Source organism: Ascidia mentula, chromosome 6 (assembly GCF_947561715.1).
Source record: "Ascidia mentula chromosome 6, kaAscMent1.1, whole genome shotgun sequence".
NCBI lineage: Eukaryota > Metazoa > Chordata > Ascidiacea > Phlebobranchia > Ascidiidae > Ascidia > Ascidia mentula.
This window is the reverse complement of record NC_138571.1, coordinates 19,684,150-19,708,257: the sequence shown is the minus strand read 5'-3', so window position 1 is coordinate 19,708,257 and position 24,108 is coordinate 19,684,150. Positions and strand designations below refer to the sequence as shown.

Genomic DNA, 24,108 nt, shown 5'->3' with positions numbered 1-24,108 from the left:
AAATAAGAATGAAGTTACTGTGGATTGTACGACACGAATCGTAGTGGAAATAACTTTCTTTCGACAGGAAATATCGCTTATATCTCAAAATGACCAGCTTACAATCTTTCATCATTCTGGTGGCAATTTCCCATTTAACAATTGGGTTCAGAGGTAAAAATTATTTAAAACAAGTAAAAAAATATTCTGGAACATTTTATATTACGGCAAGTCGTTACTCGGTTGCATGTTTCTAAGTTACTTATCGATGTTGAAATTAATATTAAAAATCTTAAAGAATGCACAAAGCTAATTACTTTTCGTTCTTTTGACACAAAATTAGAGATTAAATGAAACTAGATTTTGGAATAACTCATTTCAAAGCATGTCGTTGCCCGTTTGTTTGCATACTTACACATTACGTTCGTATCTCTAATACAAAAGTTCAAGGGAACAAAAATCTAAAAGAAAACGGTCTCCAAAAATACAATGTTTTCGTTTCATTTTTGACTCAAAATTCGAGAAACAGTTGAGCGTTAAAAGACTGAAAAATTGAAATAAAAAATTAACATTATTAGTTTTTCTACTGGAGACGCAAGCAAATAACAAGAAGTTGGTATTTGATGAACTTTGCCTTGAGGGCAGGTCGCAGTAGCATCAGGGTTGGGATGTGTTTCTGGTCCATGCTGTTCTGAATGTCACGAAAGGTCACAGAGGCGATTTCGATAAGTGTTTCAAATTACCAAAAGCTGTTTATTTTTTATTACATCTCTTTACATTTTGATTAAGATCAATTTGATGGGTTTGACAAACTGCTGCAAGAACCCCTGAAATTTTCATGACATATAAATTGTTTTGTTGTTTATTTTTATAAAACTCAATTTTTCATCAAAACATGCTCCCTATATCGTTGGGACCACTACTCGCTTTCGAACGTTTGCATTGTCCAGAAACAATGCATTGTATTGTCGCATGTTCGATTTTTTGCTTCTATTGTTCTACGCATTGTGACGTGTTAATCGTCGTGTTTTCCGCTAATCCACAAATTATCCGGCTCTGGGGGAATGTAAAGGAAGCATTCAACCAACAATTTGAACGACTGATGTTTTGATAAAGTTTGCAACATTTTCGTCTTCTCAAACCTTGTTAACATTTTGCGAATATTGTTGAGATGAGTTATTGAAAACGATAACACGAGATATTTGGAGCGGTTGTTAAAGAAACTCCACACGTTGTAACTTTTGTTTGCACGAAGAAATATTGGGAATTGTGCGACGGATTTTGTGCTTTCACGAAAACCAACATAGATCTTTATAAATTAAATTGTTTGAAACAACATGTTTCGAATTGTCATCTATAGTTTATTGAATAGCAATATCGGTTTCGCCTCCCACGGCATCGCCGATTTCTGCAAAAAAAAGACAATGCCTAATCGAGGGCTAGACTCCGCTAAAACTAACTAACCAGTAATTCCTCTTCATTGAGGAACATCAGCAACCAATTCCCTCACAAATCTGAACATAATTTTATTGGCCCATGTTATAGAAATCATCATTTATTTTTTTTACTTCTCAGAAACTTGCCGGTACGCCGTCCACCCTAACGCTATCATCCCCAAGTTCGTTACGAGAAACACGACAACAATATTATTGAAAGATTTGAATGTTGCGAAAGATGTTTGTGATTCTCTCGGAGATGAATGCACGGTAAAGACCCGGATAAATGACTTGCTCTATTACAATAGTTATTTATTATGTAGAGAAATATAAATTGTCAAATCGGCAACAGTTGTCGCTAATCAGTGAATGCTGCAATTGTTTGAGGAATTTAAAATTAACCGCCATTGAACTGATTAAGTGGTAAAACCAGTATAAGAGATGTTAAATGAGTTAAAAAGATTAACTTTCTCAACGACATTCCACTTTTTCCTTACGTTTGTAATAAATTCCCAGTGAACTGAGTAATACACAACACGTGGGAAAGCAGCAAGAAACCAAAACATTCCCATGACAACGAACGTCAGAGAGCAACAACAGTTTACTTAAAAACACAGCTCACATTTTCCGCTTGTTGCAAAACCTCGTAACACCGCAAACGAAAACAATAGGATTTACCACGAACTTGTTTGTTTTGTCTGCACCCGATTATTACGTCATGTTCGACATCTTTGTGTGCAACGCGTCCTTTTTTAAGTTAAACAAAATTTTACGCTTGTTAAAATTTAATTTCTCATAAATTTAGTGAGTTGGCCGAAGCCGCTTTCGTATGAAATCCTAAGCCATTGTCTCAGAACGTTTATTTGAATAAAACAAAGGACTCGTGAGACAAACGGCTTAATTTTATGCAAAGTTGCGGAAAAAGCTTGTAACCTTTGTCGCCGTGAAAGTTAATGCCGGGAGTCAAATAACTTTCATCAACCTCCCATCAAAATGTGAAACAAAATAATTAGATAACGGTTTTGTGATGTGGTTTAAGCAACAAAAAATAACAAATAAATGAATAATCTGAGCATAGTTGACAAAAAGTGTTCAAAAAACACAAATTATGACGTTTTTTAAGTCCTCAAACAAATTTTTGAAATAAAGTTTAAACTCTGTTCGTTCCCCGGATAAACAATTTGCTTCCACCTCAGGGCATCGTATCGGCTTCAAAACTGATGAACAGGATTTACGCCCTGGCGTCCGGCCCAGGCCTCGTGTACACAACACAGACAATCACATGGAGGCGCCAATGTTCGGGGGATTGCACCTTCAGACTCGCCACGAGTGCGGACAGGAAGAAGAAATATTACCGGAAAGTTTGCCTCCCCTGTAAGTTCGAATGCGAATCGTTGAAATATTTTGCGACATTCCAAAAAACACGTTGCATGAAATGTGGGAAAAATGAAATCCGTTAAACGAGACTTCAACTTATTTTTCATTTTATTTCTGTTATATTTCATTCAGGATGCTAGAAAAGCACCATATAATATTCAACACGAATTTCCATGCGTCAGTCACCTGTATATTCGGTCATTGAACGACAAATTATGACGTCATTATCACATCACAGACGTTTGATCATTTACGTCATCAAACGCTGCTGTCCTTTGTTGTATTTTTAGAATAATAGGGTTTGTTTCGTCATCAGATCTGTCACGTGGGAGCAACTGGATGGCTTGGGGCCAGTGGAGCTCGTGCGCGCCACCTTGCGGCAGCGTGGGTCAGCAAACCAGGTACCGCCAGTGCGCGCCAACGTTCAGGCAACCGAAGTGTTCCGGGAACCGATACCAGAGAAGAAATTGTAACTACGCCAAGAAGTGCCCGAGGACATTATCTGATGTCTACGGTAACATTATCACAAAACTTGCTAGTAAACTTTCAAGCTAGTTCAAATGTTTTAATGCTGGAATCACAGACATTTTGTACGCTATCCGTTGTAATAAAATATAATTTTATCCCTAAGCTGGAATCCAGGGACCGGAGGGGTTCAGAGTTGCGGGGAATACCCCTGTTTACCCATCATGCATCAGAATTCAACCGAAAGATCGGAAACCATGCGGAACTCAGGAGTTTATCACGAGGTATGGGGAGAGGGCTTGGAGGTTTACAAAACTAACTTGAAGGTTTTGTAGATGCTTATTGGCTGGGTTTACAGTCTCGACATTAAATGTTGCATGTTTAGTTGTCTAACATTCATGTCATTGTTGGTTTCAAGTCAGTTATTTGAATATACGGGCGCTGTGCAACCAATAAATTGGTAATTACTTTGTACTTTAGGGAGCAATGCAAAAGATTCAACTGCTGTTACGACCCATACGTGAACGGAAGTGACGTCACGACACAAGACGACCACGGACCCGAATGCTTCCGGCCGCTTAACTATCTTACAACTACAGGTAAAAGATTTTGGAAGTGAATCCAAATATTCGTGGCTGTTGTTACTAAAACAGATGATTGCGTTCACGATAGGGGGTTGAAGTCAGTGCGGCCCCACCAGGCCAATGCGACTATAGGGGGATGCTTGGAAACTAAATTGATTTCTGCCGCATCCCCATTTGATCACAAAAATACTACTGATGATGCCAAGCATGTTTTATTGCAGCAATGATCACAAAATATTGAAGCACAGACATAAATTTTCTCTCACAAGACAACTGGGTTCAGTATTAATAAACCTAGTTCCAATATTCCTCTCTCTACGGAAAATATACATGTATCATATCTTTTTATACAGCTCTAAATTTGATGCAAACCAGTAGCAATACTTGTTTTACGGAACACCTTAGTTCAATTATCATAGCCGAACAACTTTGGATTAGGCGGAAATTCCTAAAGTTTTGCGAAAACTCACCCAATTGTTTTGTGACGTAGGCATGATAGGTTGGACCACGTGGAGTCCTTGGAGCGTTTGTTCGAAATCTTGTCAGAACGGAACGAGAGTCAGGAGTCGGGTTTGCACCGGGGGTTTGACTGGATCCATGCTCTGTCCTGGACCTGACAGCATCGTTGAGGTAAAAAATAACCACAAAACATCACTTATCCATAAAAAATAAAATCATAACCAAACCTTTCCGCGTGCGACACATTTGGCACCAAGAATCACCATAGCCACACACGTGGTGTAGAATAATGAGTTTTTCCTGATATTATTAATGAAGCAAATCAACCGAATGCACTCATTTGCCTATTTATTTATTTGGTTGCTGTTGCGTAAGCGTAATATATGAAAACACCTCCACATTTACACACGAGCAATGAACAACGAATCCGTTCTAGCACCGATCTTGTTGATGTTAATTGCTGTGATTATTGTAACAATAAAATATTTCAGTGGTGCACTCTCGGTACTTGCCCGTGTGACGTAAATCCGTGTAAAAATGGCGGGATTTGCTCCCCCGTGACCTCTCTGGCGAGGGGGTATCGATGTTCATGTGTGGAAAACTTTGTTGGGAGGAACTGTGATTTCAGTGAGTGAATTTTTTGTTAAAACTCTTGTGGACGCACTGATGTGTTTACTAATAATTATATGCAAAGCTGCAGACAGGGCGTACACGCACTGTTTCGACCTGTAAGGTCTCACCAGTGCAGCTGTTGATGTAGCACTGTGCTAGCTGGTAGACTTGCAGGCACACAGATTTCCACTTTGTGGTACCTTTCGGTCAACGTCGATCCGTCTGTACTGTATGTAGCTCTCCAATATTATGGCTTTTTTGCACGTAATTTATATGCAGTTATTTGCATTCACACCTGCAGCGTTATGTCATGCATTAAAGCGCCACTCTTTTGCAAATATATTCCCCCTAAAAATATTTACCTCATCCGTATTCGTAGACCGTCCCTCGCTCTCATGCGGTAACGATTCCATCACGATTTCGTTCGATCGACGAATTATTCCGGATGAAGGACTGACTGACGATTTGAAGCTGATTCACTTTCAAGGTCACGAATCATCTTTATGTTTCGCTCAGTTGAGTCAAGATGGCGCCCAGTACGTACTCTCAATACCGCCACCTATTGACCGAAGTTGTGGCTCAACTGTAAACGTAAGATGGCGTTGTTGTTGGTTGACTTTTATCCATGCTCTGCAGACAACAACAATCCTACGCTTTTTTTGTTTAATGCTTCGTTTGTCACTTACCAATGTAACAAGTTTGGTGACGTCATATCAACCGTTTTTTTGGGTGCTAGAAAAAAAAACTCCCTAAAACCTTTTATTACGTCACAGGTAACTGGTGAGGAGTACTCGATACGAAACAAAGTGTTGTGGCGCCAAACTCACGGCGTGACGTCATCAACGGTGATTCTACTCGACTTGAAGTGTGTTTACAACAAACAACTGAACATGACTACTGGGCTGGGCTTCGGGATTAAACCAGCCACCAGGTTGAACGCTCGAAACTATGATTTCTATTGTTTAGCTCCGTGGTCCTTAACCTTTTTACAACTGCGAAAAGAAAATATTGGAGACCACTAAAAAACTTTGAGAAACACTGGTATAGTTCTTATGTATTCACATATAACTTGTCAACAGATTACAACATGTTACATTATATTAAATGATGACAATTGTTTAGAACTCTAGCGACCAGAACAGGTTTTGGAACATTCGTGGTCGACATGTCTCTGTACAGAAATGACAACTTTCTTCCCTCACAACTTCTATCCGGACCAACAAGGATTGCAGAAGGTGGTGTTTTATTATTTCTATTGTTGAGTCTGGGTGTAGGTCAGGGTTTAAACGAATGCATTGTGGGTCAGCACACGTGTTGAATTCGCCTGGTTTTGTATCTTTGTAGATGCAAGAGAATCATAATATAATCATTGAGAGCGGGCAGTAATAAAAACTACACACTGATGAGGGATGGATCAGTGTACTGCTGTCTGTAGTCCGTGTTTTTTGTGTTAGTCAAGATTTTAGCATAACTAACGGCTTTTTAAATAATGTTTTAACGAGTTTTGACCTGCTTTCCTCTTCATTACAGGTGAAATTCTGTACGTGTCGGTAGATATGGTGGCAATATCCATTGTTGACCAACAGAACGAGGTCATTGTCCTCGACCATTGTTATGCAACAGACACAACAGACAAACGCACTCCAATCTACGATTTCATCATCAACAGGTAAATCTCTTTTTTAGTTTTCTTTACCAGGCCATTGTAACGTCATCGTATCGTCACAGTTGTTCGACGAATCCAGCTTTTACGACAATTTTGGAGAATGGCGTTTCCACTAGTGGGCGCTGGGCGTTCAGGGTTTTCGAGTGGGCTTTGCAAGCTGAAACCAACGACATATTCATCATGTGCAAGTGGGTTTTCGCTAAAACATTTAATATTACAAAATCCATACTAGAAAAAATAGAATGAAATGGTTTGTGCTGTTTACAAACAAACTTTATTCCGCTATAGGGCGCACGTGTGCGACACCGGTTTCGAAGAGTGCGCCCCCGTGTGTCGAGGAGTGGCCGCTACAACCTCACCACCAGACACCTCAACCAACGTACTGACTGAAGACCAAGCCGACATGTTTACTGAGTTGCTGCAGGCTCTGAACATTGGTAACTCGACAGTGCCGTCTAGCGGCAATTCGTTAAGCAGACGAAAAAGAAATCTCCGAATGTCAAAGGTAAAAAATTAAACTATATTTGCACCCACAGACAGGAAGCTCACTCAAAACATATTATTGACTCCGTTGCTTATTATACACTAAAGTTTCAAAAGTAAATATTACCCTGCGCAAACTAATTCTCTGAATAATTTACTGTACAACATTCGAAAAGTCATGTTAGCATTGCAACAATCACAACATAAAATTACCAATTATACCTCTTTGACATACTCAAACACAACTTGCCGAGAGCAAATCGAATCTCTGACGTCATAACGTCGTTTGTTGCGTCAACATTTTGTCTGTCCGTTGTGTGGAGTGCGTGTGATTCATCCTAATGACCTCGTTCTACTTTTGAGAAGAGAGGTTCTAAAATTTCTCCGGGGACAAGTTTAAAACAACTTCTTGTCGAATGGATGGCAAACAACATCAGTTTAACAATACCCAGAAACGCTAGGGTTTTATTTCAAAATATGAAGGGTTTTATGAGCTATATCTGAGCTAATTTTGAAATGGAACATGTTCGTGAAACCAACAAACATGTTAGAAACCGTAAAAAAGAAAGACATTTTTGCGGGATACTCGTCAAATTGCAAAGTTGGACAATCCGTCAAAATCTTGTGGTTGAATAAGCGTGACGTCAGTGAAAATGTTTGCTGACTGCACAACCACACGCAGATGTAATCATGACCATATTTTTTGTTCAAAGGATCCGCGCCAACTCAAGTCACGTGACCAGCATCTTGACTCATATCACGTGACCGTGTCTAAGCGAATCACCATCGTCACGCCCCAAGAATCGCGTAAGTTTACTCTGTGTCATACTGGTGTCGGTCGATTGCGCGGCTGTGGTATGGGGACTGTTTGAAACTCTTGATATACTTCCAAAGTAAAGTTAAATCCGAAACAACTCCCAAAACGTTGTTAAAAACAAGCATTGTGACATTTCTTGTTAAAATTGTCGTATCAGTCTTATGTCTACGAACTGAATTCTCTTGGTTTCGCACTCTTCAAAAGAACTGATTTGTTTTTTTGAAAAATGTACACTAGCTTTCGCGAGAAACAGCAACCCCTCCCCCCTAATATTAAAACATGCAAATTCCAGTTTCTAACTTTTTTCAGATTTACGCAACCGGTTTGAGGGGGAGAGAGACCGCTCTTCCTATGACGCGACGTCAGACATCGGAAACAGCGTGACCTCGATTGTCGTGTTGGCGAGCGGAAGTTTGATTGTCTACGTCACAGTGTCCTTGTTTATGCGGCAACAGGGGAAGGCAGCGTAGTACTTAGAAACGTGTACATTATTTTGCGTCGTCATAAATTTTCAATACACACGAATCATTGTCATGCTTTCTTTTGTCGGAGGAACGAAAATTGAAAATAACAACCGATTTACGTAAAGAATTATTAGCAGTAAACTGAAACACAATGGAGCAATACTGTAGTCAGTGATAGTTAATGTAGGATTTTCCTTTTAAAGAAACCCATTCTATTCAACTCTTGGCTAAAACAAGTGCTCAAAGCTATCAATTCAAACTTCTAACATTCCAATCGTCCGCAGGTTTAAAAGTATCTAACGTTGAATTCGGTCAATAAATCTCCTAAAATTTTCGAAGTAGATTTCAAAATATCATCAACGCTGCACCTAAAAATCATGAATCAGTGTTACCGAGTATGATTTCTATCCCACGGTAAGTTTCAGTCGAGGAAAGGAACAAACAGATTCAGTGACGTCATGTTTTTTTGAAGAAGTTTTTGTTGCCAAAAGACGAGACTTATTTTTGCTGAGCCTTTGCATCTTGAAATGAGCTTAATTGTGCCAAGGTGTGGTTAAGACAACAAATTATGTTCGAAAATATCAGTACCGGAACAATGCTAGGGCAGCTACGCCTAAATTTAAAGTGTAATTGAAACTTGGCGAATGTTTATCGGTTTCAAACGTAAAAAATTATAGCTTTAGTATTGTTATGTACACCTTGATGATAATTTGAATATTATATTATACATAGCCGAGCGTTTGCAAAACAATATGTTTTTTAAATTTCAATACAAGAACTGAAATGTAGATTTCCATTAGTATGAAGATAGTCCTGCATTTATTGTTTTACAGAGAAAAAAAAATTGTCAAAACAATTAGAAATTAATTGTATAATAAGGTGGAAAAATCTAAATACTTATGGTGAAAGTGATATTGGATTATAATATATTGGATTTATAATTCCTCTAACGTTAGAAGATTATGGATGACGGTCAAGCCAATGACAAAGATTTTGGATGTCGCAGAAATGGTATGATGAATTAACGAGCAAGTGATGGCGCTTAATAAGCATGTTTTTATTTAACTGAATTGTTTTTGCATGCTGTTTTATGTCAAAGGAAGTTTAGTTTTTATTTGTTGAGTTTGCTGAAAGCTACTTTTTATTTGATCTTAATTTTTTTTACCTGTATATTTTTTTTTACTGTAAAAATAAGTTGATAAAAAAGGTTAATATTATTCGTTGGAATTAATAGTTAGGGTTTCAGGGCCCAACTTCCATGTCCTCTGATTATTGGTAATCCCGTCTAAGCCTGCTAGTTTATTGCAAAAATGTGTTGAACATGCAACTATTGTGCTATGTCTGGTAATTATGGTTGGGTGTATGATATATCAGACTGAATCAAAAATTTGAGATTTGACCAAATAATGTGGTCCTTTAGTTGGTTTAATGAAAATGTTGGCATGAATCCAACATACAGTGGGCTTCACAGCTGTGCTTTGATGTTTATGTGTGGCCGTTCTGATTCATGAATTAATCTTGAACAATGACACTAAGGAAGAGCTATGTCACTTCTAAGAAAATACAAAACTTGTACTTTATGTTTGCAAGCCATTAAAAATTGGGATTCAGTCCCCATTTGCCTGTTATTAGATAACATTCGAACATTTATAAATATAAAAGTTAAATTGTAGTAAGTTCAGTTCAAAAGTTTACATCGAGTCCCAAAACAACTATCATTTAATAATTTAATCATTACAAACCCACAAGGGTTGTTCTGCAAATGCATGTTTTATTTTGAAGCTGACTTGAAAACAATCAATGGTGCTGGTAATATGGAAGTGATGATATCTTATGTATGAGATTAAAATCAGACAGAAATATCACACTAACAAGTCATGACGCTAAATAAACTTCTAACAAAATTGGGCGTTCCATGCATGGTCCTCAGTTGTTGATTTTTACTTTTGCAGCTCTTGCTTTGCGGCTCCAACAGCGAAGATCTCGCAAAGTTCTCGCCGAGCAGGGCATTATTCCCCGTAAGTGGCTTTGATTGCTCCTCACAATCTAATTTTACTAACCACGTTGTTTGCATAATTGTCATGCCGTGAAAAATAAGTAAATATTTTATAATCAATCAGTGATGACAATAACAAATTCTAACATTAATCAACAACTTTAAACTTTTGATAAAAACTATTTGTTAAATCAAAATCACTCACGAATGCAACTGTTTTGTTTTTATCACCTTTCCTCTGCCTGTTTGCTTCTGTGAAATTATTTGGCATCTCTGCTTGCTACAGAGACATGGGAATCCCTGTGTAGAATCATAATTTAAGTTTGCTTGCCAATTGCTGGTGTCAACCAAGCTCTCTGCTTCAAAGAGGGATAATCCCTTCTCCAAACAACACAGACTGTCCCCCCTTGCTGTGATGCAAACATTATTTCCCATGTATTTTACTTTCTCTAATTGCGGGCTTCTGTTAAAGAGCTTGCATGCAACCACTCACAAACTGTTACAATGTCTCTTGTAGCGCTGAAAAGCCCTGGAACATTTTTTGAGCAAGTTCAAAGGCTTGAGAGGGCTCACAAGGAAAAGTTCCTCAATAAAGCAATTCAGATTAGACCTGTACGTGATGAATTGGTACAGAAACATATTTTGGAAGGTGCAGCAAGTATTATCTTTTATTTACAATTGTTTTAATAGTTTGAGTTTTTTTGATAAATGTTGCTTCTGTGGTATAAATGTTGTAACTACAATGGATATGTATATATTTTTTACACTATTGTTTGCACAACTGAAAACAAGTTTTCAAGAACAAAATTAAAACTTTGGTATTTCGTTGAATGCAGGCTTGCCGATAAAACATTAACGGCTTCACACAAATTTTATGTCAAGTTTTGCATGTTTAACATTTAGACACCAGTGCTTCGAATGCGATTGTTGCTCACCAAAAAGATTTGAAGAAAGCGCAGTTGGTTGATGATCTCAACGACAAGATAGCCCTAAGACCAGGAGTCATTGAGTTGGTGGAGAGAAACATTATCCAAGCCAATGAACCGTTACATGAGGCACTTAAAGGTTTGTCTCTGCCATCCTTTTGTCCCTAAAACATAATAGCAGATATAAAAACTCCTGCATTTTCCACATTTTGTGCTTTTGTAGTTGTTACATTCCTTATCCAACTTATTGAATATTGATTATACTATTTGTTAACCAGTTAGTAAATGGACTTATTTTATTCTTTTCAAGTATGTAATAATGATCACAAGCAACAATACAACAGTTAGTGTTGTGGAATTGAACAGTAGGTAGCCTAAGTCCGCTAATTTATACACCACTTGTCACACTTTGACATATAGGCAACACTCTATTACCTTGTAACAATATAAATGGGTTTTTAATATGTCCCCAGGGGAGAACAGTTTGTGATTGTCCACTCTCTGTAATCTCCATCAAATGTGGCTTTATCATGTTCAGAACATTGCAGGGAAACTGCATTGACATCATTGTGTGCTAACTCTTAAACAACTTACTTGCAAGACAATATGTTATCTCACTGGCAAGTGGGTTTTTAAATAAAAAAAGGGCAAAGATATTTTGCAGAATGCTAATGCTGCATTTAAGTTGAATATCGATTGATTCATGTTGTTTTTTGATAAGCTTTAGAAATGTTGGAAATGTGTTTTTTCAGATATTTGTGATGAAATATAAGGTGTATAAAATAAAATGGTGTCGTCAATCAAATTTAGACAACCAAGAAGTTTATTAGCCAGCAAGGATTATAATTGTTGGAAGTAATTGTATAATAAGTATTGGTGATTTGGTTTTATTTGAAGATTTCCTTTGAATTGGGATGGGCGATTAGAATGCTCCAGGCATTGACGTACATCATATAGCTGGAAACTATGTTACATACCACTTCACAAGTCTGTGTTTAAGACTTAATCTTGTAAATCTACATAAAGGTTTCCATGAACTGTTTGGTGAAAACAGCAGATAAACTTGTGAATAACCACATATTTGTTTAAACTTTTTGTCCTGAAAAGATTATTTGGGTTGTGTTATTTTGCAAATTTGCTGACTTATGTTAGCTATAATTAATAAACCTACTTAACACTTCAAGACTTGCAAACAAACATAAATATTTGATATTTTAAGTCTTTTGTTTGTAGTCCATGTTTTTAAATAAAATCACATTTCTCTGATAAGCAGAACTCAGTCATCCATTAAATTTGTTTTAATTTTGATTACAATGAAAAAGCAGAATAACATATTGACAACATTTGCAGGCGGTCACATCCAGTATAAGAAAATAAGTGACTTGGTTGATGAGGACAGTGGAGAAGCATTATCCCCTGAACAAGTCCCTCCTCCCCCCACTTGCAGCCCACCCCTTGTGTTGCACATAGCAACCACCCTACCAACACCCATAACAACGATCGCCGATCGCACGGTAAATTTTCCTTCAGGTTTCTTTTCTACTTGCAAGGGAAAACCTTCAGTTTTTTTGAAAGAAATTAAATTGTTTTAACATGCAAAGGTTGGCCTGTAAAATGTGGTCTGAATTTCTATCATAGCGCGAATATATCGTATTTTTACAATTTTGTTGCATTATGTAAGTTTCAATTAGCTGAGATAATATCTTGATATTATTGTTGGATTAATACGAATCAAGCATTAGATATTGACAGTCTAGCTTTGTTTTGCTGTGTACAAACTATAGCAAAAAATGCTTTATTTTTAGATAAAAACTGAGGAAAAATGCTTGATGAAATCCCCGAGCAGTTCTTCCCTCTATTCCCAAACAACCTCCCACCCTTATTTGTCGAGACAACTTTCCAAGGTCAGATATTTTGCATGTAACTAAGCTATATATAAGTTTATATTATCAGACCTAAATTATATCCAAATTTTCTGAAATACTGAAATGTATCGACATCTTCCAAGACGTCTAAATATCCTCAAGCAATTGTCACCAACCATTGGTGGAAAAGTTGGCATTTTAAATTGTACAAGAATGTTTATTTGTCATTTACTTTGACTTTAGTTGCTGGGTGGAAATTTATATTAATAGAAAGTTGTTGGGATATCGCAATTGATCGTGTCATGAAATTATTAACTTACGTTTCACTTCAATATGTTGCACCCAAAAAAATAACTTATTGCAGGTTTTTTTTGTGCCTGAATAACTTTGCATTGACTGCTAGTAATGACAAAGTAATTTGCACATATCTTAAACTACTAAAGTACTGGTTTAGGACATTATTAAAGTCATATATAACTCAAAACAGGGTACAAAGATGGGACAAAACAGTTCCATGTCAAGAATGACAACTTCTAGAAAAAAGAAGGAAAAGCCGAAGTTCAAAAAGTTCAAATATCACCAGTACGTTCCACCAGACCAGGTAAGGGTTTCACCAACACATGCAAATAAACTGCTTATTGTACAGAAACTTTTATTGTCAGTTGATAAACAAAGACTATTCCAGAGTACTTTATACAGGTGTTGGGTTAAAAAAGTTTATATTTGTTTTGGTCTTGGGTGGAGTGCATTGGGTTTCTTGCTTGTATTTTGTTGTTAAGTTTTGTGTGATTCATTGGGTGTGAGTCAAGGTTGATCAGTGGATAATCAATAGGTTTAGATTTTTATCATGTGAGCCAGAGTAACTTCTGCACCTGAAAAAGCAAACATGTTTCTGCAAAACAAATCTTACAGTTGTGACTTGTGACAGATCACCTTAAGCTTTTTGGACGACCTGTGCACACCAATAATCACAGGTTGTCAGGAATGTGCGTTATGTCCTAAGTATTTCTAACGCTGTGTAAATTCACCAATAACCGGTAATTAGTTCCCCATTCTCAGCCCAGGTTCTTATAATCTCCAATGATTTGCTAACCATGCCTTGTAAATGTCGGTCTTTTTGGCACATACAACAAGCATGTTGATTAGAACCCCTTGAAAATACCTGTTCATTGTTTAAGTGGATTCCTTCACAAACTCACAACAACCTTATGATAATGGACAAACGCCAAATTACATCTTGTAGTAGCGGAAGGGAAAATAATTACTTCTGGTTCAAATTGGCTCGATCCTAAGTGGTCTGCTAGTGCGGAGCATGTTCGTGAGTGACTCGCTAATTGCTGCACCATCTACTTAGTATGTGTGTGTGGTCTTTAACTGTTAACTTATTTACCTGCAATGCTCTTGTCCCTATCTTAAAATCTTCTTTCTTTATAATAGTAACCATGGTTTTGTATTGTAGAGTGTTTTGATAAATAATGTTTGCAATATCCTTTGCATATTGGCTTATTTACTTTTTGACAAACAATGAAAGTAATGTTTATTTTTTAAATTTTTTTAAAAGCTTTTGCAATAACAAAATACTTACTGTTTGATGCTGTTGATATCATGATATTTACAATTCCCCAAACTCTTGTTTTTTGTCAGTTAGTTGCCTGTGTCTGAAACCTGTGTCTTATGTTATAAATCGTTATCCTCTGTTGCTTTGAATGCTTGTTGTCATATTAGTGGTTGTTATGGTTCAGACTTAACACAGTTTGATTTCAACTGAACTTAATTGTATATTTATGAACTCTTACATAAAATACTTGTTTTTTTGCTGCTCAAAATGGCAAAACCCTTAAGTACTAAAAACACCATAACTTCGTTGGAAATGGTTTTCAAAATAAAAACCCTGGTGTATATTTATTGTTAAATATTACCGCCTAACATCAATGTCACATTGGTAAAATACTCCAATACCATCCCACACATCTTGTATGGGAGTTTGTACTTGGTTGTTAATTATATCATTCCACCTCTCCCATGGTAGTGTCAGGTTTGATGTGAGTTGGCAAGTTGAGTTGAATGTGAAGAAGTGTGGGAAAATGTTGGTGGTTTCATGTCTGACTTGACAAACGTGTGACAATGTACTTATATGCGTGGTACACCTCTTGCTCTTCACCCAATCCACAACTGAATGTTCTTTGCTGTTTGGTTTCAAGCAATAAGCTTCTGCGTGGGCAGAAAAAAGAGGTGCTTTGTCATAATATTGCAGTGTTTTTAAAAGGTGTATGTTTTATTTACAATGTTAGGACACACATAGTGCAGCTACATAATATTTCCTGACAGAACAGAGTTCTCCTTGTGTTGTGGGTCTTTGTTTTTGGACGCTTCAATCGGTTTCTACCTAAAGCCGGTAGTTTAAAGTTACACAAAGAAAATTGACCAGAGTTATCATCAGACTGCATGCCATGACGCCTGACACTTGCTGGAAGGCCATCAGCTGGGAATTCCCCACCACTGCCTTGATTGATGGTTCCTCGTTGGTGTAAACGTTATTGGATCATGTTTACAAATTTTTTTGAATGTTTGATAAGTTGCTCAAAGGGGACTTTCTAGTTGATGGGCTGGGTGTCGAAAACTTAAGTTCTTGTATAATTTTTATTGACAATTTTAATTGTTACTAAATTTAAAAAGCAATTCCAAAGCAAAAACTCCAAATTAACTTTTTGTCAAAGGGTGTTTTTTTAAAACCAAAGCAACATTGTCTTACTAAGCAAGAAAAGTTTTTCATATTTTGAAAAAAACTCCATCCTGCATTAGATTTTTCACTGGTACTCCAACAAATATTTACATCAGCTAAAAGATACTTGCTCAATAGCTGAGAGCAACACAGGATACCTGGTAATTAGGTCAAAGGTCAACAAGATGACATTGTTCACTGTACGGCCCAGGTGGAAATTTGATTATCCCATTGTGATGTAACAGAACAAAAATAAATGTGGGAGGGGGAATTTGTTCATCTTGTGATGAAACGTTTTCTTATTTTTACTTTGTTGATATTTACAGTGGTGTCTCTTCATGAGTGCGATTACGAAACACTTGTGGATTTGTTACTTTAAATGACATTTAGACATTTTCAAAGAAAAAAATACTTAAATCTCACCATGCAGAATTTCATCATATTTCTTCAGGGTTTGTGAAATTGTTCCATTTTTTATCCATAAATCAACAGACACTGCCCCATAAACTTGTCCACATCGACCAAAACACACAATGTTAAAACAGTAACCCACGGTGAAGCTTTGTTAATCAAACAACGTCCACAGAGATGTTATCTAATCACCCACCGCCATGTAAACAGTAGTCAAAATGTCACAATACATCACAATGCTTTCATCTGATGATGTGCCAGTTATTAGGTTTGGATAAAAATGATTTTTGAAGATTTTTTGCAGAAATAATACGATGTTCTATATAAACTTATACATTGTAAATCATTATGAAAACAATTTTTGTCAATTGTTTCATTAAAAAAAGTGTGTTTGGTGCAAATCATTCTCTTTTTTTCTGTGCTTATGGGGAAAAACAACAGCATTCACATTCCTCAATCTGTCCCGGTCGAAGTAAAAATTAATCTTTTCTAGCGCTTTCTGTGAATTTTTGTGGCAAGGCAAACTGCCAGACGCGTCTTTTGTCTGCAATTCTTGTAAACGCTGGGAGTTTTGCCGCAGAATCTCATCATCTCCTACTAATGGAAAATATTCAGTATTATGTGAAGTTGTAACTGCCAATCATCGTGGATTATAAGTCTATACTGTTTTTTTTATATCAGTTCCATTCAATAACAATTGAAGAGTTTTCCACACTTCAATGTGTTCATGATTTGTTTGTGGTGATAAGTTTAAAAACAAATTCTTTCGTGCCTTCGTCAAATTCACATACTTTCCTGTTTGCTTGAAATAGTTTAGTTTTGCCATGAGGGGAAGCAATTTCTCTGTTCAAGAAATATTTACAAGAATTTAAAAGAATGTTTGGCACGAAAACATTTGGTTTTATGTGAGGTTCATCCCATTCAGGAATGTTGTGTGGTTTTTATTTACATTTCATGCTTCTGCCATTGAATAGATCCAATATTTGCACAGCTAAATGTAGCATAGACATTAATACCGCTCGAAAATATTTGACCGTACCCATCCTATATTTGAGTTTTTCAACTAAATGAGATTGTCTGTTTGCACCAAACTGATCCATGGCAAATATTTAGATCTGATTGTCAGATAAGTTTGAAATTTTTCCTCCAATGTGAACTTGGATTATTTTGGAATAAAAGACTTGGTATTTTGGTTAATTATTCTGTCCTTCTGGCACAATTAACGGGACTTTTGTGTCAGAAGGACAGATTGTTATAATATGAAATACCTGGCAGAAACAGCAACATTATATTTGTTAAAGAGTTGGTGTTTGTGATTTTGTTCATTGTAATTTTACTTTAACAAGTTCAGTTGCAGATTTAAACAAAACTTTTAAAAACCACTTTTTTCAGCAACAGGGAAAGACGACAAGATTATTGAACCCGAACGAAACAGATGACGATACTCCGTACACGCGGTTGCTACAACAACAACAACTCTACCTGCAACACCTGATTATGAACAAACAATACAACCAAAGGTGACTAAAAACTGTTACTGTGCTGGATATTGAAGCAGGTGTTCATAAAATCTGCAGCCAAACCTCTTGTTTGTGGACACTTTTATTGGTATTTTTGTTGTGGCGTGAATATTGATCTCACTTTGCATGGGGAAAGATTTACAAACATCCTCTCCAAACCTGTGCCAAGATCTACTTGGATATTTGCGATGCTTATTTACTGGTTCACAAGCAACCTAATTTTGTTCAAAAAATGTGAATTATGTTTGGTTGTGAGGAAAGCACTGAGTGCACACTGTTTGCATAATTTAACATCAAATTAATTTCTGTTGCAGATCTGGGGATTCCTCCCAACAAACAGGAAGTTTTTCACAGAAGGTAAATTCCAATATTTTATGTTTTTATGTGTTTTAACATTTACAGTCTAGAACAGACTGGGATTTAATCCTTGATCTTCGTAATCAAAACACACATACTTTGCACAAAATAAGGCAAATAGCTCTTATTGTTAAAAGTTCTTTTTGGTAGTATTATGGAATCCTAAAACGAGTTGCATTTCATGTTGGTGCTCTTTTTAGCACAACTTGTACGTTTTCAGTCATGCAAGTAAAGGATTAAACCCCCCACCAGTAACAGGAGCCTGCCTTAACAATAGATAATGTTTTGTGTTCATTCAATTAGGTTGGAAGTTGAGCCAAGCCCTCAACCAATTACTCAACCACCTCCCCTGTAAATTAAGCTGGGTTTATCCTCGTGGCCAACCCTTTGTGATAAACCTTTATTTTAAATCTGTCTCACCGCTCAAAAAATGTTGCTGCTTTTTTACCAACATTCGCTCAGACGGTTTTAAAATTTAGGGCAATATTTGTAATTATAATTAGTATCAAGAAATAATTATGTTAGGCTATTTAAAATCAACAAAAACAACTTTATTTAATGTGCAAACCATATTGTAATCCTCATCTACTGCAATAGTGCCATTAATTATTGAAACATGGCAAATTTATTTCATTTAAAAGCAACGTTGGTGTCTTATTCTGAAGCCATTGCAGTAGTAGTTATTAAAACATAATTGTACACTATCGCATATCCTGACAAATATTGATTTTCACAATTGTCTCATTTTCAACAGGGTTTAAATCCCCCTCCCCCACCCCCTGCGTCGCAAGGAATTAAAATGGAGAAACCTCGATCGAACGTTGCTCTCACATTGGGTAGAATCGAGGAAATGAAAGTTTCAGAACTGAAGGAAGAACTCAAGTTCCGTCGTCTGAAGGTGAACAAGCTCACAAACATTGTCGCAAGTTTATTGGCATCTTGTTTTAAGCGTGATGCACAAACTTAACCACTTAAATTACTTTTCATTCCATTGGAATTAGAATAATTCTAATTTATTGAAAAATATTTATTGAATTTCAGAAATTGTTTTGTTGACATGTGGATTTTAGTGTAAATGACAATCTATTGTTATCATAGATTTTAATATTTATGTAATATATTTACACATTACAAGCAGCTCTCTCATGAAACTCAAAGAAAAGTTTAAAATATATGTAAATTATAGTTTCGAAAGATTTGTTTATTTAATACTTCGTGTTTTTAGGTAACGGGAACTAAAGAGGTTTTGGTGGAAAGATTGAAGCCATTTTGTGTCGACAGCGAAAACCCATTGTAAGTTTTCCCGTCAAATCATAAGTTTTTGTGAAAAATTCTGTGTGAAAAAAACATTCTTTGAAATGTTGTTTTGCTTTGAAAATTGGTCAAAATTTGCTGCTCCTTTAGTTGAACACAAAATAAAGTGATTTAAAAAAGTGTTTCTTGTTAAACTTCAAATATTTTTGTGTCTTCAGTCTCACAGATTTACAAGATGAAAATTCATCCTCAATGGTTTACGCAACTGCTGGCAGTCCCACGACCATCAACGATGTAAAAATATTCATTCATATATTTGTTATTAAATATAACGGCACGTGTTTCTGATACTGCCAGACATAATGTTGAATTAACTCTAATGATTTACACAAAAGCATTCTAAATTTAATTTAACACCTGGTAATTGTAAAATGTATCAGTTGTCACTTTTTTTCAAAACAATTTCTGATGATTTCCAACAAAAAAATCTCAATGCAGGTATCATTTTCGGGAGTTTCCCAGGATAGCAACCACTCGATGCAACCAATTATATCACAGGGTATGGCTATGAGCCCACCCAACCATGACCAAGTTGGTTCCAATGACCCCGGACCCAGTACCGCGTACAGCATCGACCCCAACACAGTTTTCCACCACCGGGTGGCCAGGATGCCGGTCCCAGAACAACATAAGATTATTCTGAAACAAGAGAAGTTCACGATGCCAACCTGGCATTCCAACATACAGGACGCAAGGTTTCTATCAAGAACTTAAGGCGTCAGTTCCATATTTCTCAACTAAATATTCCTGCAGGGTCGTCTCTATTTCGTCACACGGCACGACGTCATCAAGTTTCACTTATCCCGAATCTCACGACGTCAACAAAGACCAATTGTTGGAGAAACAACAGAAAGAGATTAACGACCTCCGCCGCATGGTGGAGCTACATAGGTCGCAGTTGATGAAGTTACAGGAACACAACCCGGTGCGTTTAGAAATATAAATACCTTTTTTGCTATTTTTTTAGTTTTTTTTCACCTTTTTTGCGTTAATTTGGTGCAGAGCTTTTCATTAAACCTGTCATTTTGTATGTGAAAGAAGGGTAGTTTAAAAGAAACAACTTATTGTAATATTCCCCGTGAGTTTCCGAAACGTGGAGTGTAACAAGTTTGTTGATTTGGTTTAGGGTGAAACTAAACATGATCCCCAACAACAAGTCTTCGAATTTCCACAAACAAGGATCTCGAACCATCGAACGCAACCGGCCGTCCAGTTCTGTTCCAGGTAAACATTTCTTCACTGTCTGTTGTGCGTTACTAAGAAACTGCTCTTCAGATAAAAATGGTTGCAAGTTTCAACGTTTCGGTTGCTACGCAACAACATTCAACGCCAATTGACCGCGCTGTATTGTTGTACGATTTTCGTTACATCCTAATGAAGGCTGCTGCATAGCAACCGAAACACTGATATCACTATTATTTTTACCCGACAGCATTAAATTATCTGATGTTTGTTTTTACTAAATTGAACTTTACGGCCATACTTTGTGAAGCAAGTCAACACACAAAAGTTTATCAGTCAATCAACCAGAGTCTGACCAGAAGCATTGAACAAGAACCAAACGTTTTTTCCTTTTTTTAATTTAGTTTATATCCCAAGAAATTACAACTTTAACATTTAAATATAGGAAAGTGATTATATTGGAATGTTCAGTCACAAACATCAATATTTTTTCAGCAATCCTTCAACAGTCCGGCAGACCTCCCAACAGTTCAACAGCCCCCCCAACTACGACCAGGCATACGAGGTAATCCCCCACCACCGTTTCGTTGTGTCAATTTTTTCGGTCTCACGTCACCAAAAACTTTCCTCTTTTCAGATGTTGAACGACCTCGATTCGAGGGGAAATCCCCAACAGGAGAACGTAAGCAGGCAGATGGATGATTTGCTGGAGTTGTTGGCCGATCACGGAGGTGAGTAGTTTGTTTTATCACTGTTCCTTTCGAGAAGGAAAATTTTTTCTTCCAAATTAAAAGCAAGGCGGAGTTTGAAAGGGGGTTTCCTTCTTAAATATTTGAAATAATTTGGAAAATGTTCGAATTGAGTTTAAGCTCTCCACCTCTCCGTCCGCATCTGATTCCAACAAGTGTGGATCCCATTTTGTATCTTCCACATTGTTACAGAACTCCCAGTTACACCGGTTGTGACTCGTCAACGACTCAACGATCATCCATCGTACCAAGGACTCTCCGACCCCACCATGCGGCACCACCCAGGTTACCCCCAGCAACACCGGTTGCCAAGCAACGAGTACGGGAGCGTCATTGCCCAGGAGCGCGCTCAGCTCCAGCAGGAGATCGCCCAGCAGCAGAGTTACTCCCATCGCGTCTCCAGGGACTTCGCATCCCCGGATGTGGCGAAGATGCTGGTGGAGACGGCCGGGGATGCTCTTATGGACACATCCAGCTTTCCTCCTGTGATTACGTCATCGCTGAACGACCGCTGCGTCGATCAACCTCTGAACTATTCGCGCGCCAGTGCGAGGAACAGTGTCGATTCTGGGATCATTTATTCCAATTCTCATTACTCCCCGATGGACACGAACATGGACGGGTCGAGCAAAGACCTTTTCAACGACCTCAGGTTGTCGTCGTCATCATTGGACAGTGGGGAGCCGACCTTGAACACAGTCAGTCTCTCTCCCGCGACTCCCCCCCGCCCCAAACCCTACTTACAATCGACCTTCCGACCCCATCCCTCACCTCGTTCCTCCCACACACACCTGGTGAAGTCAGCGTCCCAGGAACTTCTCTCCTCCAGTGACAACTCAACTTCCGGGAACCACACGATGGGAAACAAACTCGGCTGGCTCGATTTGACCCTCGGTTCCGCTGTAGGGGGACCCCCTTCTCCTGGGGGTCCTTTCGGATACATGAATTCGGATGAAAGCCACCTCCAAAACACGCGATACCACCCCGGGGTCGGTTACAACAGTTTCCACGAAAACGAAAACATTTTGGGGGTCAGCGGTTCCACTGGGACGCTCAACATGAACCCGGGCCTGGGTGGAACCGGGGTCGAACAGTGGGACCCATGGGACGGACTGCTCGAGTCCAATTTCAACACGTAGTTCTTCCATATTCTTGCACTAAACATTGCATAAAGTTTCAGCAGAAATCGATGCCTTTGTTATTTTCTCCTATCCTATGTTTTACAAACCGTGGTGACGTCATTGCTCCTATTTTTTACAATGACTGTGACGTCATCAACGTTTACGATCGGGGCAACTTTTGTTTGTTACGTCACGGCGACGCGTATTGTGACGTGACAATCGCAATTGTCTGGTAGGAAAACATTGAGTGCCCGATGACGTCACCGCTTGCGACTTGCGTGTAAATATGCAAAATCATTGCGCTTGGAATGCAAGAATTGTTCCACGAGATTGTTTTAAGCGAGCAAAAAAAACAACAGGATTTGGGAAGGTTTTGTTCTTTAACAATTGTTTCGCCCGCGTAGCCTATGAAGTTTTTTTTGTATCGTTGTTGAATCTTCTTTTGTCGCAAATTTTCCTTTTTTTACTTTTCCTGATTCGTAGGAAAACTTCTGGGGTGAAGTCAAGCAGAATTAGCTTCAGCCCCCGGGCAGTTTTAGTGTTTCAAATAATACTCAACAATGTAGCTCATCCCCTGTAATAATCTTCTGTCATGTTTTGCACTTCTGGCTCATGTTATAAGCACTTACCGATCCGTGGCTACAGAGAACTTCTCTTATACTTTAAAAAACCCTAACGCTTTGGAAACTTTCGAATCAGCGTTTTTTTGCAAACAATATCAGAACAACTGAACCGTTCGAATAATGAAAGGCGCTTATGACGTCACTAAGTGTGTTGTCAACCCTGATGTGACTTGAATCAAGTTCCAAGTATTGGTGACGTCCCACTGTTAATGCAAGTGTTCGTTAATTCAATCCCGATGGAGATATCGCGACGCTGTCCGGTCACCATGGTAACTACTGGGAACAATAAAAACCTGTTTACCTGAATAAATTGCGTCAAAAACCGTTGATCCACTGCCTCCCCCCCCCCTTATCTGCCTTTTGCGTTCGCCACAATTTCCTCTTATTCTCGTCATGCTTCGGTTATTCCGGCGTCGAAAAATTCATTTGCTTTTTTTTCTCTGTGTTTTCACGCATGGCCGGGCACGCGTCGCGGTTGATTGATTTCTCCGTTGAGCGGAGGGGAAGCCCCCAATTTCCCAAACCTGCTTTCGACTGCCAAGTTTTACGACACAATCGCAGTGCCATGCTCGCACCAAAGGAATATGATGACGTATGTGTGACGAAAGCGTGACGTTGTTCGTTGTTTGGCGCTGCTTGAGTGTATTACGTAATTTTCAAGTGAAAATGTTATTGAATACATGGTAAACATGCTCTTTGGGGCGACTTTATTGCGTAACAATAGTGCCTTTGTAACGTTAATACACCCCTTACGTTTTTGAAAAGTTTGGAAATTATTCAGTTGTGCTGACAATTGATATTAAAGGGTATTTCCCGCCGGGGAAACCACAAGAATTGACACCATGAACATTTTATTGGCGAAAGAAATAGAGGCGTTCGCGAAAAATATCCCCAGTCGCCATCTTTTCACAGTAAAAAATAATTTGGTCAACAGGGCACAAAAGTGGCAAAAAAAACAAAAAACAATTAAATAACGGCAT

At 37.9% G+C, this 24,108-nt stretch overlaps 2 protein-coding genes across 3 annotated transcripts; both read left to right on the top strand.

The window, feature by feature from the left end:
* Positions 1 to 27: 27 nt before the first annotated feature.
* On the top strand, positions 28 to 8,348 carry LOC145907413 (uncharacterized). The gene is made up of 16 exons (XM_082994828.1): positions 28 to 153; positions 1,555 to 1,685; positions 2,612 to 2,789; positions 3,109 to 3,306; positions 3,424 to 3,541; positions 3,738 to 3,856; positions 4,332 to 4,471; positions 4,792 to 4,927; positions 5,292 to 5,503; positions 5,686 to 5,843; positions 6,035 to 6,147; positions 6,443 to 6,581; positions 6,641 to 6,766; positions 6,867 to 7,083; positions 7,775 to 7,868; positions 8,188 to 8,348. The coding sequence occupies exons 1-16, from the start codon at positions 90 to 92 to the stop codon at positions 8,346 to 8,348; spliced, it is 2,304 nt and encodes a 767-aa protein (XP_082850954.1). The 5' UTR covers positions 28 to 89.
* An 831-nt stretch (positions 8,349 to 9,179) lies between these two features.
* LOC145905347 (uncharacterized) lies at positions 9,180 to 24,019 on the top strand. Of its 2 annotated transcripts, XM_082992521.1 has the most exons (18): positions 9,180 to 9,353; positions 10,295 to 10,360; positions 10,856 to 10,987; positions 11,242 to 11,403; positions 12,615 to 12,778; positions 13,070 to 13,168; positions 13,617 to 13,730; positions 17,655 to 17,782; positions 18,097 to 18,139; positions 18,894 to 19,037; positions 19,365 to 19,432; positions 19,612 to 19,687; positions 19,892 to 20,148; positions 20,207 to 20,378; positions 20,580 to 20,677; positions 21,131 to 21,200; positions 21,273 to 21,366; positions 21,577 to 24,018. In XM_082992521.1, exons 1-18 carry the CDS (start codon positions 9,305 to 9,307, stop codon positions 22,521 to 22,523), a joined length of 2,883 nt encoding a protein of 960 aa, XP_082848647.1. In that variant the 5' UTR covers positions 9,180 to 9,304; the 3' UTR covers positions 22,524 to 24,018. The 2 variants fall into 2 exon arrangements, with proteins under 2 accessions (XP_082848647.1, XP_082848648.1); XM_082992522.1 differs by lacking the exon at positions 10,295 to 10,360 and having other exon boundaries at positions 21,577 to 24,019.
* Positions 24,020 to 24,108: the final 89 nt, after the last annotated feature.

What these genes read in the sequence shown, in the direction of transcription:
- LOC145905347 (XM_082992521.1), top strand. Translation starts at nt 9,305, where the DNA reads ATGGATGACGGTCAAGCCAATGACAAAGATTTTGGATGTCGCAGAAAT. An exon ending in GTTACATGAGGCACTTAAAG is followed by an intron (nt 11,404 to 12,614) that starts GTTTGTCTCTGC and finishes CAACATTTGCAG; the next exon opens with GCGGTCACATCCAGTATAAG. An exon ending in GTCGACAGCGAAAACCCATT is followed by an intron (nt 19,433 to 19,611) that starts GTAAGTTTTCCC and finishes TTGTGTCTTCAG; the next exon opens with TCTCACAGATTTACAAGATG.
- LOC145907413 (XM_082994828.1), top strand. Translation starts at nt 90, where the DNA reads ATGACCAGCTTACAATCTTTCATCATTCTGGTGGCAATTTCCCATTTA. An exon ending in TACGATTTCATCATCAACAG is followed by an intron (nt 6,582 to 6,640) that starts GTAAATCTCTTT and finishes GTATCGTCACAG; the next exon opens with TTGTTCGACGAATCCAGCTT. An exon ending in GAAATCTCCGAATGTCAAAG is followed by an intron (nt 7,084 to 7,774) that starts GTAAAAAATTAA and finishes TTTTGTTCAAAG; the next exon opens with GATCCGCGCCAACTCAAGTC.